Below are 19526 nucleotides of genomic sequence, written 5' to 3'. Positions count from 1 at the left end.
TAGATAACATTTAAACAATAAGGGATATGTAGTTCGTGTGAAGAAGGGAGGAGGCACCTGGCATAATTCCAGGAGCCTGTTTCTGGTTAACCCTTACAGCTAACAGCTTACTTTTATCAAAGATATAACTAACTATAAATAAATAGTAGATGAAAACGTTAGATAAATAAATTTCACAGTAGCTGAACATAGATCGGATACTGGCTAATGAAATATATATAAATATACAGATATAGATAAGGTAATGGGTTAAATTTAGCTGAATTTGAAACGGCACCGCCTTCTTAGGGATAGAATAATAAAAAGAGCGGAGCTAACAGTACAACATCAATTTCGGAAGTCGCATAAATGTCGGACCCCACAGACGTGTGGGACACGCATTACAGTGTCGAACACTTCAGACACTGTAATTCTATCTGTCAAATTTTTTTTTTTTATCACAATATGTCACTATTATCTGTTTTTTTTTCAAGGAAAATCGCAAAAGGGATCTACCAAGGAAGTTAATAATATAATTGCCCCCCAACTATCCAGAGTCCTGAGCTATGGATGCACCGTAATAAATAAAGGTACTAAAATCAGAGAAAATGCAGGATGACAAACAAAAGAAAATGGGAGGAATCACATAATGTAGCTGGAATATAAGGGGTATTAATGAACCAATTAAAAGGGGCAAAATACTAGCTCAGTTGAAATCATATAACGCGGACATTTCTTTTCTACAAGAAACCCACCTTAAACATCAAGACCAGATGAGATTGAGGGCGAAATGGATAGGCCAAACATTTCACTCCTCATACACATCGAAATCCAGAGGCACCGCAATTATTATTTGCAAAGGAATACCATTCAAATCAAAGAATATTATATCAGATAAGGAAGGGAGATACCTTATAGTCACAGGAGAGATTTATGCTACGCCAATCACCTTGGTAAACATATATGCGCCCAATTTTGACAATCCTCAATTTTTTAATAAAATTCTGAATAAAATCGCAGAATCTAACTATCAAAATGTTATAATTGGAGGAGACTTCAACTGTGCTTTAGATCCGTATTTAGATAAATCGACGCAAAAACAAAGAGGTAATATGAAATCTAAAACTAATGAACTCTTAAATACATACATAAAAAATACAAATATAGCAGACGTTTGGAGGATCGCGAACCCGACTGGAAGGGAATACTCGTTTTATTCAATGGTGCATAAAACATACTCACGTATAGACTATTTCCTAGTGGATTCAAAACTAATCCCTTATACTCTTAACCCTAAATACCACACTAATACAATTTCAGATCATTCCCCGCTATCTTTTGTTTTAAAACTGGAAGGAATCTCTACGAACAAATCGTTCTGGAGGTTTAACTCGCTAATTTTGAAAGACCCACAAGGGAGTATATATCTAAAAAAACAAATGGATCTATTTTTTGAGATAAATGATACACCAGATATTTCGCCTACTTTATTATGGGAATCCTTCAAAGCATTTATTAGAGGAGTCATTATCTAGTATCAAGCTTTTCAAAACAAAAAGAATAAAAATGAACAAAGACAATTAGAAGAACAAATCAAACAACTAGATATAGATAATGCTAAAGATCCAACTATGGATAAACATAATAAAATTTTAATTCTGAAATTTAAGCTAAATAAATTACTATCAGAGAAGATTATAAGATTATTCCAAATTACCAAACAAGAATGTTTTGAATTTGGGGATAAACCCCATAAACGTTTGGCCCGCACCCTGAAAAAACAGGAAAAAGATCATGCAATTTTAAAGATTAAATCAGATAGTGGGGAATTATTAACACTACCTAAGGATATCAATAAAAGATTTGCTCAATATTATAAGAACTTATACACATCGAAAACGCTAATAGACAATAACAAAGCTTTAGAATTTTTGAACGATTGTAACCTCCCAAAATTAGAATTGAAAGAACAAGAGGAACTGGGAGCACAAATTACAGCTAAGGAAATAGAAGACACAATAAACACACTTAAGAACGGAAAAACTCCAGGACCAGACGGATTCAGTAATGAATTTTATAAATGTTTTTACGATACAGTGACCCCACGTCTACAGAAAATGTATACATTTGCTTTTAAAGAACAAACCTTACCTGAAACACTAGCAGAATCAACGATCACACTAATACTTAAAAAAGATAAAGATATAGAAGAACCAGGATCATACAGAGCTATTGCATTGTTAAATACTGATCAAAAAATATTAGCGAAAATACTAGCTAGAAGATTAAGTCAATATGTCAGTAAATGAATAAATAAGGATCAGACGGGATTTATACCTAAGAGACACTCATTTAATAACCTGAGACGTCTGCTTAACATAATGCACTCTCACAAATCTCAAGAACAAGAGTTATCTATCATTTCATTGGACGCAGAAAAAGTGTTTGATCAAGTAGAATGGGATTATATGTTTCAAGTATTGCAAAAATTTCAAATGGGAGAGAGCTTCATCGCATGGATCAAATTATTATATAACAAACCCACGGCTAGAATATGAACTAATAATATACTATCTACGAAATTCCAATTAACAAGGGGTAATAAACAAGGGTGTTCATTATCACCGCTATTATTCGCTCTGGTAATTGAACCTTTAACTGATAAAATTAGAACACATCCTGACATATATGGGTATAATACAAAATATTCAAATAACAAAATATCTTTATACGCAGAAGATGTATTACTATATATCACAAAACCCCAAATCAGTATACCAAACATATTAAACCTAATCGAGGATTTCGGATCTTTCTCAGGATACAGAATAAACTGGAACAAAAGTGAAATTATGTCAATAAAACCGAAAGACTCAACACATCTTTTAAAATTCCCCTTTAAATTAGCTACAGAAAAATTTAAATACTTAGGAATTGAAATCACTAGAAATTATCACGGTATGTTTAATGCTAATTATAGCCCCTTACTTAAGAAATTAAACAATCTAATTACATTCTGGAAAACGCTGCCGATGTCTTTAATAGGTCGAATAAATGCTATAAAAATGATCTTTTTACCACAAATCCTTTATTTATTTCAATCAATTCCAATATATCTTCCAAAATTTTTTTTCCAAAAATTAGACTCAGACATCACAAACTTTATATGGGATTATAAATCCCACAGAATACAAAGAGCACACCTCAGTAAACCAAAAGAGATGGGTGGTCTAGCGCTCCCTAACTTTATGTACTATAATTGGGCGGTAAATATTAAAAATATGATTCGCCTGCTGGACAACTCTGCCCAGCAGGTGGACTGGATTATAATGGAGAGAGAGGACTGCGCTCCTGGTAATACAGGAGCGACTCTCCTCTCACCAACGAATTTGAATAACAAACATTACAATAAAAATCCAATGATACATAGTACAATTAGAACTTGGAAACAAATAAAACAGAACGTAAAATTAAGAAATCTATCTCTGCTAATGCCAATAGCCATTAACCCTTCGTTTAAACCCTCAATTATAGATAAATCATTTACACAATGGGAAAGAATGGGAATCAAAACGCTCGGAGACCTGTATGAATTAGGGAAATTATTACCATTTCAACAACTACAACTGAAATATAACTTGAAAAATAATCAATATTTTAAATATCTTCAAATCCATGATTATCTGAAAAAATATACAAAGGACTATTATAATATGCCCCCAGACTTATTAAATGAAGCCATGAAGATAAAGGCTGAATCAGCAAATTAATATCATATTTATATAATATTATATTGAATATAGAAATACCTACAACAGATAATATTAGAAGAGACTGGGAACAAGAATTAGTTATAAAAATTTCAAAAGAGAGCTGGGATAAACACTTATTATATGTGCATAAATGCTCGATCAACGTACGACATACTCTAATCCAATATAAAACATTACATAGACTATATTATTCAAAAACTAAAATAAATAAACTCTTCCCCAATGTCTCACCCATTTGTGATAAATGTCAGTTACAAGAAGCTAACATAGCGCACTCTTTTGTTTTCTGTATAAAAATCCAAAATTTCTGGAACGAAATATTTGAAATCTTCACAAAATTATTTAAAATAAAACTACTACCCAAAGTAGAATGGATCATTTTTGGAATATCGGAAGAATTTTGAAAAAATGGTCCAATACCAACAACAAAAATGTGGATTTCAAACATGTTCGAAACATTACACTTGGAAGAGATGAGACTCCTCCTAGCAGGCAAAGCAGATCACTTCCAAAAGACGTGGTCTGCATTTATGGAACTATTACAAGCATAAGGTGCAATAATAAGTTATAACACAAAGGCTACCAAGACCTGGAAACGGGGGGTATAAAATAAATTTTTAATAAAAACACGGTTGGTATATCCTTTTTTGAGGAGTTTTGTGTTAAATAGAGCGATTGATTTTTCTTTCTTCTTTTTTTTTTCTTTTCTTTCTAGGGTCTTATTTCTTTTCTTTTTTGCTTCCTTCTCTAATTCCTTCCCTAAGGGGTCCTCTTTTCCCAACACTTTCCTGCACCTTCACGATTCTTGCTTACTTTCCTTACTTCTTTTATTTCTATCTTTTTTAAAGCTCAAAAAATGAAGTGGTACAACATAATGTAATAAGATATATGCGATGTATTAATGTGATTTACTGTACTGCTAATAAAAATCTTTTTTTTTAAAATAAATAAATAAATAAATACAGCACAGAACTGATCCGTTTGACCATATACCAATTAATATATAGATACACACATAAATAACAGATAAAGTGCAATGGGCTATTAATGATCAGAGTTTTGTTTTAGTTAAGTTTAATAGCCCTGATGGCTGTCGAGGTGATCTACAATACAATACAATACAATACAACCTTTATTGTCATCTTGCAAGCAACAAGTACAGTGCAAAATGAAAAGACGTTTCCCAGTGAATAGCGGAGCCTCGCACATGAAATTTAAACACTTCTCACATAATAACACTAAAAAATACAATCCAGTCCCTGATGGAACAGAATAAATAGTTAAAATCAGGTAAAAAAAACACAATGTTAAAATACAGTAAACCAATCATAAAAAAATGTCCGGGGCCGCTGATTTAAGTGGCCAGTGCCAGTTATTAAAGTGTCCGTGCCAGCCGCAGAGTCAAGTCAAGTGACTGTGAGTGCAGAGTGACTGTTTAGCAGCCTCACAGCCTGTGGTAGGAAGCTGTTTAGCAGCCTCGTAGTCCGGGCTTTGATGCTTCGATATCTCTTGCCTGATGGCAAGAGATCCAGGTGTGTGTGGAGGGGGTGCAGTTTGTCCTTGGCAATTCTCTGTGCTTTCTTCAGACAGCGGCTCTGGAACAGTTCTTGTACCGAGGGTAGGGAGACGCCAATAATCCTCTCTGCTCCCCTCACTACCCTCTGCAGAGCCTTCCTGTCCGAGCAGTTGCAGGTGCAGTACCACGTATTGATGCAGTACGTGAGTACAGACTCCACCGTGCCCCTGTAGAAAGTCCTGAGGATGTTGGTGGGAATGTTGCAGATTTCAGGCTCCTGTACCTTCTACCTGAAGGCAGCGGGGAGACGAGTGAGTGGCCAGGATGGTGTGGGTCCTTGATGATGCTGGCAGTAGTTTTGGGGCAGCGACTGCGATAGATCCCCACACTGGTAGGGATGTCAGAGCCAATGATGGACTGGGCAGTGCATACAACTTTTTGCAGTCTTTTCCGCTCCTGGTTGCAAGGGAAAGTGCCAGGAGAGGGGGTAGTTTAGGTGGGAAGGGTCAAATTGACCAGGGAGTTACGGAGGGAGCGGTCTCCGCGGAAAGCCGAAAAGGGAGGAGATGGGAAGATGTGGCCAGTGGTGGGAACCCGTTGGAGGTGGCGAAAATATCGGAGGCTTATTTGTTGTACGTGACGGCTGGTAGGGTGGAAGATGAGGAAAAGGGGGACTCTGTCCTTGTTACGAGTGCAGGGGATGGTGAGTGAGAGCAGAGCTACAGGATATAGAAGAGACCCTGGTGAGAGCCTCATCTATAGTCAAAGTGTTCCCTGAAGAATGAAGACATCTCCAATGCCCTGGTGTGGAATACTTCCATATAACCATATAACCATATAACAATAACAGCACGGAAACAGGCCATCTCGGCCCTACAAGTCCGTGCCGAACAACTTTTTTTCCCCTTAGTCCCACCTGCCTGCACTCATACCATAACCCTCCATTCCCTTCTCGTCCATATGCCTATCCAATTTATTTTTAAATGATACCAATGAACCTGCCTCCACCACTTCCACTGGGAGCTCATTCCACACCGCTCATTCCACACCACTCTCTGCGTAAAGTTCCCCCTCATATTACCCCTAAACTTCTGTCCCTTAATTCTGAAGTCATGTCCTCTTGTTTGAATCTTCCCTATTCTCAAAGGGAAAAGCTTGTCCACATCAACTCTGTCTATCCCTCTCATCATTTTAAAGACCTCTATCAGGTCCCCCCTTAACCTTCTGCGCCCCAGAGAATAAAGACCTAACCTATTCAACCTATCTCTGTAACTTAGTTGTCGAAACCCAGGCAACATTCTAGTAAATCTCCTCTGTACTCTCTCTATTTTGTTGACATCCTTCCTATAATTGGGAGACCAAAATTGTACACCATACTCCAGATTTGGTCTCACCAATGCTTTGTACAATTTTAACATTACATCCCAGCTTCTATACTCAATGCTCTGATTTATAAAGGCTAGCATACCAAAAGCTTTCTTTACCACCCTATCTATATGAGATTCCACCTTCAAGGAACTATGCACGGTTATACCCAGATCCCTCTGTTCAACTGTATTCTTCAATTCCCTACCATTTACCATGTACGTCCTATTTTGATTTGTCCTGCCAAGGTGTAGCACCTCACATTTATCAGCATTAAACTCCATCTGCCATCTTTCAGCCCATTTTTCCAAATGGCCTAAATCACTCTGTAGACTTTGGAAATCCTCTTCATTATCCACAACACCCCCTATCTTGGTATCATCTGCATACTTACTAATCCAATTTACCACACCTTCATCCAGATCATTGATGTACATGACAAACAACAAAGGACCCAACACAAATCCCTGAGGCACCCCACTAGTCACCTGCCTCCAACCCGATAAACAGCCATCCACCATTACCCTCTGGCTTCTCCCATTCAGCCACTGTTGAATCCATCTTGCTATTCCTGCATTTATACCCAACAGTTGAACCTTCTTAACCAACCTTCCATGAGGAACCTTGTCAAAGGCCTTACTAAAGTCCATATAGACAACATCCACTGCTTTACCCTCGTCAATTTCCCTAGTAACCTCTTCAAAAAATTCAAGAAGATTAGTCAAACATGACCTTCCAGGCACAAATCCATGTTGACTGTTCCTAATCAGACCCTGTTTATCTAGATGCTTATATATATTGTCTCTAAGTATCTTTTCCATTAATTTGCCCACCACTGAAGTCAAACTAACAGGTCTATAATTGCTAGGTTTACTCTTAGAACCCTTTTTAAACAATGGAACAACATGCGCAGTACGCCAATCCTCGGGGACTATTCCCGTTTCTAATGACATTTGAAATATTTCTGTCATAGCCCCGGCTATTTCTACACTAACTTCCCTCAATGTCCTAGGGAATATCCTGTCAGGACCTGGAGACTTATCCACTTTTATATTTTTCAAAAGTGTCAGTACTTCTTTTTCTTTGAACCTCATAGTATCCATAGCTACTCTACTAGTTTCCCTTACCTCACATAATTCAATATCCTTCTCCTTGGTGAATACCGAAGAAAAAAAATTGTTCAATATCTCCCCCATCTCTTTTGGCTCTGCAGATAGCTGTCCACTCTGTCTCTCCAATGGACCAATTTTATCCCTCCTTATCCTTTTGCTATTAATATAGCTGTAGAAACCCTTTGGATTGACTTTCACCTTACTTGCCAAAGCAACCTCATATCTTCTTTTAGCTTTTCTAATTTCTTTCTTAAGATTCTTTTTACATTCCTTATACTCCTCAAGCACCTCATTTACTTCATGCTGCCTATAATTATTGTAGATCTCCCTCTTTTTCCGAACAAGATGTCCAATTTCCCTTGAAAACCAGGGCTCTTTCCAATTTTTACTGTTTCCTTTCAACAAATGTGGACAAGAGGTGGGACAGGTCAAAGCCTGGTAAGTAAGGTGGATACAGGAACATAAAGATTCTGTACTCTTAAAATTTCCCCTTTAAATGTCCTCCATTTCTCTTCTACATCTTTCCCATAAAACAAAATGTCCCAGTTCACTCCTTTTAAATCATCTCGCATCGCATCAAAGTTAGCCTTTCTCCAATCAAAAATCTCAATCCTAGGTCCAGTTCTGACCCATCACTTGCACATTTCCTTCAGCTCATCTCCTCCTTTAACTGTACATTAAGTCAGCTTCTCTTCACACAAATGCCCAAATAACCCACCCACTGAGACTCTCCATCATACTATGTTTATATTGTAGATTTTTTACTTGACAATTTTACTTGACAATTGAATGATAAGCAAACAGTTTGAGTAGTTCAGTTCATGTCTTGCAGTAATTCAGAAGGTCAGACAGCATCTCCAAAAACAATTGTTTAAGAAGGAACAGCAGATGTTGGAAAATCAAAGGTAGACAAAAGTGCTGGAGAAACTCAGTGGATGAGGCAGCATCTATAGAGCGAAGGAAATAGGCGACCTTTCCGGTCGAGACCATTCCTGAGACTCTCCAACACAGAGTTCTTTTGTGCAGCACATTGTGTTTTTTTTGTAAACCAGCACCTGCAGTTCCTTGTGCTCTTGCCTAAGGCCCTATGTGGTTTCATGAACTGAATTAAATATAACCATATAACCATATAACAATTACAGCACGGAAACAGGCCATCTCGGCCTTCTAGTCCGTGTCGAACTCGTATTCTCCCCTAGTCCCATCTACCTGCACTCAGACCATAACCCTCCATTCCTTTCCCGTCCATATAATTATCCAATTTGTTTATAAAATGATAAAATCGAACCTGCCTCCACCACCTTCACTGGAAGCTCATTCCACACAGCCACCACTCTCTGAGTAAAGAAGTTCCCCCTCATGTTACCCGTAAACTTCTGTCCCTTAATTCTCAAGTCATGTCCTCTTGTTTGAATCTTCCCTACTCTCAGTGGGAAAAGCTTATCCACGTCAACTCTGTCTATCCCTCTCATCATTTTAAAGACCTCTATCAAGTCCCCCCTTAACCTTCTGCGCTCTAAAGAATAAAGACCTAACTTGTTCAACCTTTCTCTGTAACTTAGTTGCTGAAACCCAGGCAACATTCAAATGAGACTGATGAGACTTAAAATTGATTATCAGTTCTGATTCTAGTTCACAGAGTTACAGCTTCCTGACCGCAGTGCTAAGTGATGTGTGTGTGGGGAGACCAGCTGGATCAGAATGGAACATTCCCAGCAATCCCCAGCTCCCAGGTTTTATTCCAGCTTTCAGGTCTACAGGAGGCAAAATGAGAGATCAGTGTCTCCATTACATTGCTCAACCTAAGGAGTATGAGGTGAGTGGGACTGACATTGGCCACTCTTCTCCCTCCCCCCTCACTAATGCCATCAGTTCTGTGACAGGAAGCAAAAGTCACCGTGTTCCTTCCACTTACCGCGTGTTCTTGTTCACTGAAATATCCCTGAGGCCTCATCATGAGACGGAGACTTTCAACCCCTTCTTCAATCGCCTGTTTCAGTCTCTCCCGATAGAATTTTGTCAGTTGGAACAATTGGTAGTCGTTCCACTGTGTCAGGAGCTCAGAGAATGTAGACGTTAGATCTGTGTATTCAAAGAGAGAAACTAAACACCATCTGAATCAGTCCCTTGGCTCGTGCTACAACAGCAACCCTCATACTGACTGTACCTGCCCCCTAATTACAATGATCTAAAACTGAATATCGGAATAAGACAATGTGCTGGAGGAACTCAGTGGGTCAACCATCGTCTCTGGAGAACATGGATAGGTGCCGTTTTAAGTCTGGACCTTTCTTCAGGCTGATTGTGGTGGCCGTGAGTGGGGAGAAATGTGGACAAGAGGAGGGACAGGTCAAAGACTGGTAAGTAAGGTGGATACAGGTGAGGGGAGTTTTTGATAGGCTGATAATTGGAGAAAGACCAGAGATGAAAAGACAGGTGTGAAATAAGAGGAAAGAAGATTTGCAAATTGTGAAGTGGGATGAATTAATGTATGTGGAAATGGACGGTGGGGGGGGGGGGGAGAAATCTGCGCGAGAAGTAAGAATGGTTAGAAACCGGAAAATCGAATAAGTCTTGGAGGATAAGTGTTCAGCAAAACGTCGCAAAACAAAACATTGTCTCGCCAATTGCCAACCATTGTAACTCTCTTCCCATTCCTATAGCAACCTCTCTGTCCTTGGATACATGCTCACTGGAGGAACAGCATCTCCAATTCCGTTTGGGTAGCCTACAATCCAATGGCATGAACATTGAATTCTCCAATTTTATGTAACATCCAAACCACACACCCGTCTTCTTTCCTCCCACTCTCTCCACTGTCTAGCATCGATTTATCCACTCCCCGTTTCCTGCCTCCTATATTCCTTTCTTTATATTCACAATCTCCAACATTCAATCTTTCTGCCTAACACCTTGATTTTTCATAGAAACGTAGAAACATAGAAAATATGTGCAAGAGTAGGCCATTCGGCCCTTCCTGCCTGCACTGCCATTCAATATGATCATGGCTGATCATCCAACTCAGTATCCTGTACCTGCCTTCTCTCCATACCCCCTGATACCTTTAGCCACAAGGGTCACATCTAACCCCCTCTTAAATATAGCCAATGAACTGTGTGGCCTCAACTACCCTCTGTGGCAGAGAGTTCCAGAGATTCACCACTCTCTGTGTAAATAATGTTGTTTCTCATCTCGGTCCTAAAAGATTTCCCCCTTATCCTTAACCTGTGACCCCTTGTTCTGGTCTTCCCCAACATCGGGAACAATCTTCCTACATCTAGCCTGTCCAACCCCCTTAAGAATTTTGTAAGTCTAGTCTTTTCATCTCTAGCCTTTGTTCAACCACCTCCAGACGAAGATACCTCCCCAATAATATCCATCTCACTTGCCAAGATTTGTGTTGCCGCTCCTCTCTGCCAATTTACGGCTGCCCCCTACAATTATTCCGAAGGATCGCGGAGGCTGAGTCAGAGTGTGAGCAGGGGAGGGTTGGACAGTATTTGACCCGGGGAGGATGTGACAGTGTGACCCAGGGAGCATGGGCTCCAGGGGGATAGGACAGCGTGTGGGCACTGGGGGTGGGGTGTGTGATCATCTCCATAGCCAGTATTCAGACAGAACAAATCACAGCAAAAACACAGTAGGTCAGGGAGAGTGAGGAGGCCATAGAGAGGAGTTACAGAGAGGTGGTCACTCCAAGACCACGGGAGACAGACAGACAAGTGTGTCACGGTTAGGAGGGGCAAGGTGGAGAGGCAGGGACTAGAGAGTACCCTCAGTAGGATGTACGCCTTGGCAATAAGTACTCCTGTCTGAGTACTGTTGGGGGGGGGCAGCCTACCTGGGGGCAGCGACAGCGGCCGGGCCTCCGGTACAGAGACGGGCCCTGTTCCTCAGAAGGGTAAGGAAAAGAAGAGGAGGGCAGTAGTAATAGGGGATTCTATAGTTAGGGGGTCAGACAGGCGATTCTGTGGACGCAGTCGGGAGACCCGGATGGTAGTTTGCCTTCCTTGTGCCAGGGTCTGAGGTGTGTCTGAACGTGTCCAAGAAATCCAGAAAGGAGAGGGAGAGGAGCCTGAGGTCATGGGACATATAGGTACTAATGACATAGGTAAGAGAAGAGAAGAGGTCCTGAAAGGAGAATTTAGGGAGTTAGGAAGAGAGTTAAGGAAAAGGTCCGCAAAGGAAACAATCTCAGTATTACTGCCTGTGCCACACGACAGTGAGAGTAGGAATGGAGCGAGGTGGAGAATAAATGCGTGGCTGAAGGACTGGTGCAGAGGGCAGGGATTCAAGTTTCTGGATCATTGGAACCTCTTAAGGAGGGGGTGTGACCTGTACAAAAAGGACTGGTTGCACTTGAACCCGAGGGGGACCAATATCCTGGCGAGTAGATTTACAAAGGCTACTGGGGAGACTTTAAACTAGAACAGTTCAAGTTCAAGTTCAAGTTTATTGTCATGTGTCCCTGATAGGACAATGAAATTCTTGCTTTGCTTCAGCACACAGAACATAATAGGCATTGACTACAAAACACATGAATAAATAAACTGATAAAGTGCAAAATAACAAATAATGGGTTATTAATGTTCAGAGTTTTGTCCAAGCCAGGTTTTATAGCCTGATGGCTGTGGGGAAGTAGCTATTCCTGAATCTGGTTGTTGCAGTCTTCAGGCTCCTGTACCTTCTACCTGAAGGTAGCAGGGAGATGAGTGTGTGGCCAGGATGGTGTGGGTCTTTGATGATACTGCCAGCCTTTTTGAGGCAGCGACTGCGATAAATCCCCTCGATGGAAGGAAGGTCAGAGCCGATGATGGACTGGGCAGTGCTTACTATTTTTTGTAATCTCTTCCTTTCCAGGGCACTCAAGTTGCCGAACCAAGCCACGATGTAACCGGTCAGCATGCTCACTACTATGCACCTGTAGAAGTTAGAGGGAGTCCTCCTTGACAAACAGACTCTTCGTAATCTTCTCAGGAAGTAGAGGCGCTGATGTGCTTACTTGATAATTCCATCAGTGTTCTCGAACCAGGAAAGATCTTCAGAGATGTGCATGCCCAGGAATTTGAAGCTCTTGACCCTTTCAACCATTGGGCCGTTGATATAAACGGGACTGTGGGTCCCCACCCTACTACTTCCAAAGTCCACAATCTGGTGTTGAGGGTCAGGTTATTGTGCTGGCACCAAATGGACAGTTGCCCAATCTCTCTTCTATACTCGTACTCATCCCCATCAGTGATACGTCCCACGACAGTTGTGTCGTCAGCGAACTTGATGATGGAGTTCGCACTATGACCGGCTACGCAGCCATGAGTATAGAGTGAGTACAGCAGGGGGCTGAGCATGCAGCCTTGAGGTGCTCCCGTGCTGATTGTTATCGAGTCTGACACATTTCCACCAATACGAACATACTGTGGTCTGTGGATAAGTAAGTCGAGGATCCAATTGCAGAGCGATGCGCAGAGACCGTTCTCTGGGAAACCACGCCACAGCGAGCCAAAAGCGGTCAAGATCAGAGTTTTAGTAATATAGATTAATGATTTGGACGAGGGAATTGAATGCAACATCTCCAAGTTTGCGGATGGCACAAAGCTGGGAGGCAGTGTTAGCTGCGAGGTGGATGCTAGGAGGCTGCAAGATGATTTGGATAGGCTGGGTGAGTGGGAAAATGCATGGCAGATGCAGTATAATGTGGATAAATGTTAGGTTATCCACTTTGGTGACAAAAACAGGAAAGTAGACTGAATGGTGGCCGATTGGGAAAAGGGGCGATGCAACGAGACCTGGGTGTCATGGTACACCAGTCATTGAAAGTAGGCATGCAGGTGCAGCAGGCAGTGAAGAAAGCCAATGGTATGTTAGCAGTCATAGCAAAATGATTTGAGTGTAGGAGCAGGGAGGTTCTACTGCAGTTGTGCAGGGTCTTGGTGAGACCACACCTGGAGTATGGCGTACAGTTTTGGTCTCCTAATCGGATGAAGGACATGCTTGCACTAGAGGTAGTAAAGAGGAGGTTCAACAGACTGATTCCTGGGTTGTCAGAACATTCATATGAAGAAAGACTGGATAGACTCGGCTTGTACTCGCTAGAATTTAGAAGATTGAGGGGGGTATCTTATAGAAACTTACAAAATTCTTAAGCGATTGGACAGGCTAGATGCAGGAAGATTGTTCCCGATGTTGTGGAAGTCCAGAACACGGGGTCACAAGTTAAGGATAAAGGGGAAATATTTTAGGACTGTGATGAAAAAACATTATTTACACAGAGAGTGGTGAATCTCTCGAATTCCCTGCCGCAGAATGTAGTTGAGGCCAGTTCATTGGCTATATTTAAGAGGGAGTTAGATGTGGCCCTTGTGGCTAAAGGAATCAGGGGTATGGAAAGAAAGCAGGTACAGGATACCGAGTTGGATGATCAGCCTTGATCATATTGAATGGCGTTGCAGGCTCGAAGGGCCGAATGGCCTAATCCCGCACCAATTTGCTCTGTTTCAATGTTTCTCTGATGAAGAGGTGCAGATGCATTGTCACCTGAGGCAACACTGTAGTTGATGCTAGCTAATCTTCCTAGGATTGTCTTCCACATGCACGAACCACACAGTTTACTCGTGAAGAATGGAAACACCTTGCAATTGCTCTCCTTCAATCAAGTCTGTCCCACCCATCACCATCGCTCCACTCTCTGTGGCTTCATGCACCCTGGCTTCAATGATACATTGTCATGTGTACCCAAGTTCAGTGACCATCCTCCTATACGCGAGGATCAGGAGAGGAGTAGATACACTATCTATTAAACTATCACAGTATTTTACCCTGAGGAGGAGAATCAAGAAACAAATGACATAGGTTTGAGGTGGGGTCGGGGATTTTATGGCAAAATCAGTACATGGATAGGATCGGTTTAGAGGGACATGGGCCTTACGCAGGCTTGTGGGACTACAGTAGATCGGCCATGTTGTGTGACGTGTCCAAGGTGGGGCTGAAGATGCCGTTTGCCTCTATGACTCTGAGGCACAACTTGGGCCATAATAACTCCAACAGTGCAGACTACACAGAGTCCAAACACAAGAGTCGCCACGATCATGCACCATCTTATACTCTTCACTTTCTCAGAAAGCCTCTCCCCAGTCACTGCATTAATGCACATCTGAATCTTCAATGAGGATGATTCATCGCCTCTACGATCACTCCCTCTGTCCTTTCAACTACTGCCTGCAGATGTTAACATCCTCTCTTTCTCAGACCCTTCCTTAATCCCCAATCCTTCTGACCTGTGGACCATGTATTAGATGCAAACCAGATATCAAGACAACATTTATATTGTGAAGAATTCTGCAACACACCTGTGTCCGTCCTTGTTGTTGAGGTCACTGGAGCCGCAGTCCTGTTTCCAACTTCAGCCGTGGTGTGGATAGGTGTTACCATATTCTGCTGTTCTGTAGTAACCCGAATAATAATAGTGGGATTAGACAATGATTAAGACAAGAATGAAAAGATATCCAAGTGAATGAACCACTATCCACCACGATCAATCTCACGGTGTTGGGGGTGGGAACGGGTAGGTTTTGGGGGAGGGGGGAGGGGGGACGTGAAATGTCAACATTGAACCAGAAACTAAACTGAATCAGCCATTTCCATCCTGTGGCCTGGTGGTGGAACAGTATTGAAATCTTGCACCGAGCGTCTCGCTTCTTCACATTCAAACCTTTCCCCATGAACCACAAGGGCACATCAAGAGATGTTGCAGCTCCTACAACATCCAGGATAACACTGGCCACTTGTCTGGCAGCTCATTCACTTGGATAAATGGGTCAATAACTAGACCAATGCTGCGAAGACCAGTGCTGTATCTTCCGGTTTTACAACCTATAGAAATGACGTGGGAACTTCACAGTTTAGCAGGGCACTTGGAAATATGGCATCGAAATTGGATGATTGAGCAACTAATAAAAAAAAGCAAGATGCCTGTTGGGTCCAGTTCTGTTGGGAGAGAGGCTGTGTGGAGGGCAAGTGCGAGTCTTCAGCTCACGAGTCTTCAGCAAGGAGTCTGAGGAGAGGGGACTGGAGATAAAGGTCCTTGCAGGTGGTATTTGGGAACTTGAGATGCAGATGGATAATAATAATAATAATAATAATTTTATTTATAGAGCACTTTAAAAACAAACATAGCTGCAACAAAGTGCTGTACATCTCTAATCATTGACAAAAAAGTTAATACACACCAAAAATAACAATCAAAAGAAATAGTAGGAAAAGACATGTAAAATAAAGAAACATCAAAAACACCACAAACAGAAGCAAAGCCTCAGGCATGGTCAAAAGCCAGGGAATACAAATGCGTTTTAACACTGGATTTGAAGATGGACAGTGAGGGGGCCTGTCTGATGTGCAGCGGCAGGGTGTTCCAGAGTGCCGGGGCAGCAACAGAGAAGGCTCTATCCCCTCTGAGCCTCCGACTAGACCTAGGGATCATCCGAGAGACCTTTTGGACAAAACTAACAGCGAGGTGGTCATGCCCAATCACCAGGATGAAACAATGTGGGTGAACCACCAGGACCTCTATTCGGCAAAGGGTGTAGGTGACCATTCTTTATGGCCATTCCCTTTCAAAACATGTAGCAGTTCAGGAGACTGTTAGGGGATGGCCCATCAGGGAAGAGCAGTAGCATCAGGCAGGATGAGGCTCCGTACCTGGCGGAGCCATAGTGGAAGGATACACATCTAGATAGATAGATATGCCATTTATTGTCACTATACATGTACAGTGAAACTGAAAGCTGCTCGTACTCAGTGCATACATACAATTTGAAGGGAGATGGGGGGGGGGTGGGGGGGGGGGTGGGGGGATAGTGAGACTTGTGTGGACAACACAACGTCGAGCACCTGCCGTGAGCCCGCTTGACCGTGCGCGCCATCTGTTGGGGAGAGGGGCTGGGTGGTGGATAGGAGATTGTGTGGCAACAATCGAGACTGCAGGATTGTGCGTTGCTTTCTGGTGCCAGGGTCCACGATGACTCGGAGCGGCTACTTGATATTCTCAAGGGGGAGAATGAGCCAGCTGCTGTACATGTCAGCACAAATGACATAGGATATCAGGAAAAATGTGAAATAACAGGGCAGTGATCTCCATAGTATTCCTTGTGCACTGTGCTAGTGAGTGTAGGAACAGGGAAAGAAAGACAGGTGAATTCGTGGCAAAGGAGTTGATGCAGGGGAAGGGATCCGTACTTTTGTACCACTGGGATATCTTCTGGGGCCGACGTGACCTGTACAAGAGGGATGAGTTGCACCTGAACCTGAGGGGATGCCAATATCCTGACCGGCAGCTCCCACAGTCATCATCACAAAAGATTTTCATCTAAGCAGCGTTTCCACTACCTGCTAACACAGGACGTTCCAGGAACCGACCAAAGTCTGCGTAAAAAGCTTGTCCAACCGGTCCCCTTTAAACATTCCTCTCTCCAGTCAGAGACATTACCACCCTGCGAACAACACTGACAATATCTATGCCCCTTATATTCTATACTTCTATTAGGCCTCCACTCAGCCTTCATATCTCAATAGACAATAGTTGCAGGAGTAGGCTATTCGGCACTTTGAGTCAGCACCGCCATTGAATGTGATCATGGCTGATCATCCCAATCAGTTCCTGCCTTCTTCCCATATCTCCTGACTCCGCTATCCTTAAGAGCCCTATCTAGCTCTCTCTTGAAAGTATCCAGAGAACCGGCCTCCACCGCCCTCTGTTGCAGAGAATTCCACAGACTCACAACACCATGAGAAAAATTGTTTCCTCGTCTCCGTTCTAAATGGCTTACCTCTTATACTTAAACTATGGCCCCTGGTTCTGGACACCCCCAACATCGGGAACATGTTTCCCACCTCTAGCATGTCCAAACCCTTAATAATATTATATGTTCCAATAAGATTCCCTCTCATCCTAAATTCCAGAGATACAAGCCAAGCCGCCCCATTCTCTCAGCATACAACAGTCCCTCCATCCCGGGAATTAACCGTGTAAACCTACGCTGCACTTCCTCAATAGTAAGAAATGCACACAATTCTCCAGGTGTGGTCTCACTTGTGCCCTATACAACTGCAGATAGACCTCTTTGCTCCTATACTCTTGTTATGAAGGCCAATATCCAATTTGCTTTCTTCACTGCCTGCGGTACTGCATGCTTACTTTCATAGACTGCTGAACAAGGACCCTAGATCCCATTCTCCTCCTTTCCCAACTTGACACCAATTAGATAATAATCTGCCTTCCTGTTTTTGCTAACAAAGTGGATAACCTCACATTCATCTACATTAAACTACATCTGCCATGCACCTGCCCACTCAGCCAACCTGTCCAAGTCACCCTGCATTCTCAGAGCATCCACCTCACAAATCACACTGCCACCCAGCTTTGTGTCATCTGCAAATTTGCTAATGTTACTTTGAATCCCTTCATCTAAATCATTGATGTATATTGTAAATAGCTGCGGTCCCAGCACCGAGCCTTGCGGTACCCCACTAGTCACTGCCTGCCATTCTGAAAGGGACCCGTTAATCCCTACTCTTTGCTTTCTGAAAGTCCAGGCACACTACATCCACTGGCTCTCCCTTGTCCAATTTCTTAGTTACATCTTCAGAAAATTCCAGAAGATTAGTCAAGCACGATTTCCCATTCATAAATCCATGCTGACTCGGACCGATCCTGGTGCTCAGATTAGAAAAAAAACTATCTTTGTCTGCCTCAACTTGGACCATATTTCCAACTAATGTGTATTCTAGTGGATCTTTTGACAGCTTTCCTCATGATTCATAATTCTGCAAATTGTTCTATTGTTTTTCAATGTACTTACTCACCACATACATTTTTGTCCAAATCATGGACATGTTTTGAAATTATGGAATTTCCAGAACTGATCCTTACAGAATACTATTGGTCACGAACCCAGACAGAACACTCCTCTGCCAATATTCTTCTCTCCTGTTTCCCCTCGCCCTAACCCCTTTGGTTTTATTATCTTCCCTGTCCCTACAGTCTTCACCATTCTGCAGCATCCTCTCCCCTCCCATTCGACTCACCTGCACCTTGGATGATACTCGATGATTCCTTGTTTGATGAATCTCGGTCATGATGGATTTCGGCACTTGGGTCAGTTCCAGGGCCGTGAACCATGTCTCCTATTCCTTGCCCTCGCGACTGACATTGTTCCCTTTCCTCTTCGGCGGGTTCACATTCCATTGACGTTCTGCTCTCAATCCGACTTTGCTTTTCTGTCGTTGTTCCTGTGTTCTGTCCACCTTTCTTTGATGAGGTGCCTGGCTGAAGTCTTTTGAAGAATTTGCCCACTTTACTTAATTTCCCACCTGAATAAAACATTAATTACAGATTGCAGAGCAATTTCAAATTGAGAAAACCACAGGTTCGAAATAGCTGACAGCAATCTGAGCTGACATTCTGGGCAAGCGGGAGTCAATGGATGGCTTAGAAACAGGCCCTTTTGGCCCAGCCTAACCTAAGCTAGTTCCATCAGTCCACAGTTTGAACTTAATCTCTCTAAACTACTCTGTCCAAATGTCTTTTGGGGAAAATATTTAATAGGAATCTGAGGGGTAACGTTTTCACACAAAGTTGATGTGTGTATGGAACACGCCCCCAGAGGAGGTAGTTGAGGCAGGGACTATCCCAACGTTTAGGAAACAGTCGGACAGGTACATGGATAGAACAGGTTTGGAAGGATGTGTGTCAAACACGGGCAGCTGGGACATGTCGACCGGTTGGGCGGA

General features: G+C 42.3%; 1 protein-coding gene across 1 annotated transcript in view; it reads right to left on the bottom strand.

Annotated features, from left to right (window-relative positions):
- LOC129715807 (NACHT, LRR and PYD domains-containing protein 3-like) overlaps window positions 1-19134 on the bottom strand; it is a 49123-nt gene extending 29989 nt beyond the window's left edge. Inside the window, exons 1-3 of the mRNA XM_055665674.1 lie at window positions 18822-19134; window positions 15089-15181; window positions 9661-9827 (exon numbers count right to left, since the gene is read on the bottom strand). Coding sequence (XP_055521649.1) covers window positions 9661-9827; window positions 15089-15181; window positions 18822-19119 — 558 coding nt within the window. The 5' untranslated portion in view covers window positions 19120-19134. The remainder of the gene's footprint in view (window positions 1-9660; window positions 9828-15088; window positions 15182-18821) is intronic.
- Window positions 19135-19526: the final 392 nt, after the last annotated feature.

The sequence above is a fragment of the Leucoraja erinacea genome, unplaced genomic scaffold (genome assembly GCF_028641065.1).
Source record: "Leucoraja erinacea ecotype New England unplaced genomic scaffold, Leri_hhj_1 Leri_141S, whole genome shotgun sequence".
Taxonomy (NCBI): Eukaryota; Metazoa; Chordata; class Chondrichthyes; order Rajiformes; family Rajidae; genus Leucoraja; species Leucoraja erinaceus.
The sequence above is the reverse complement of the archived record's forward strand: the minus strand, read 5'-3'. Positions and strand labels throughout refer to the sequence as shown.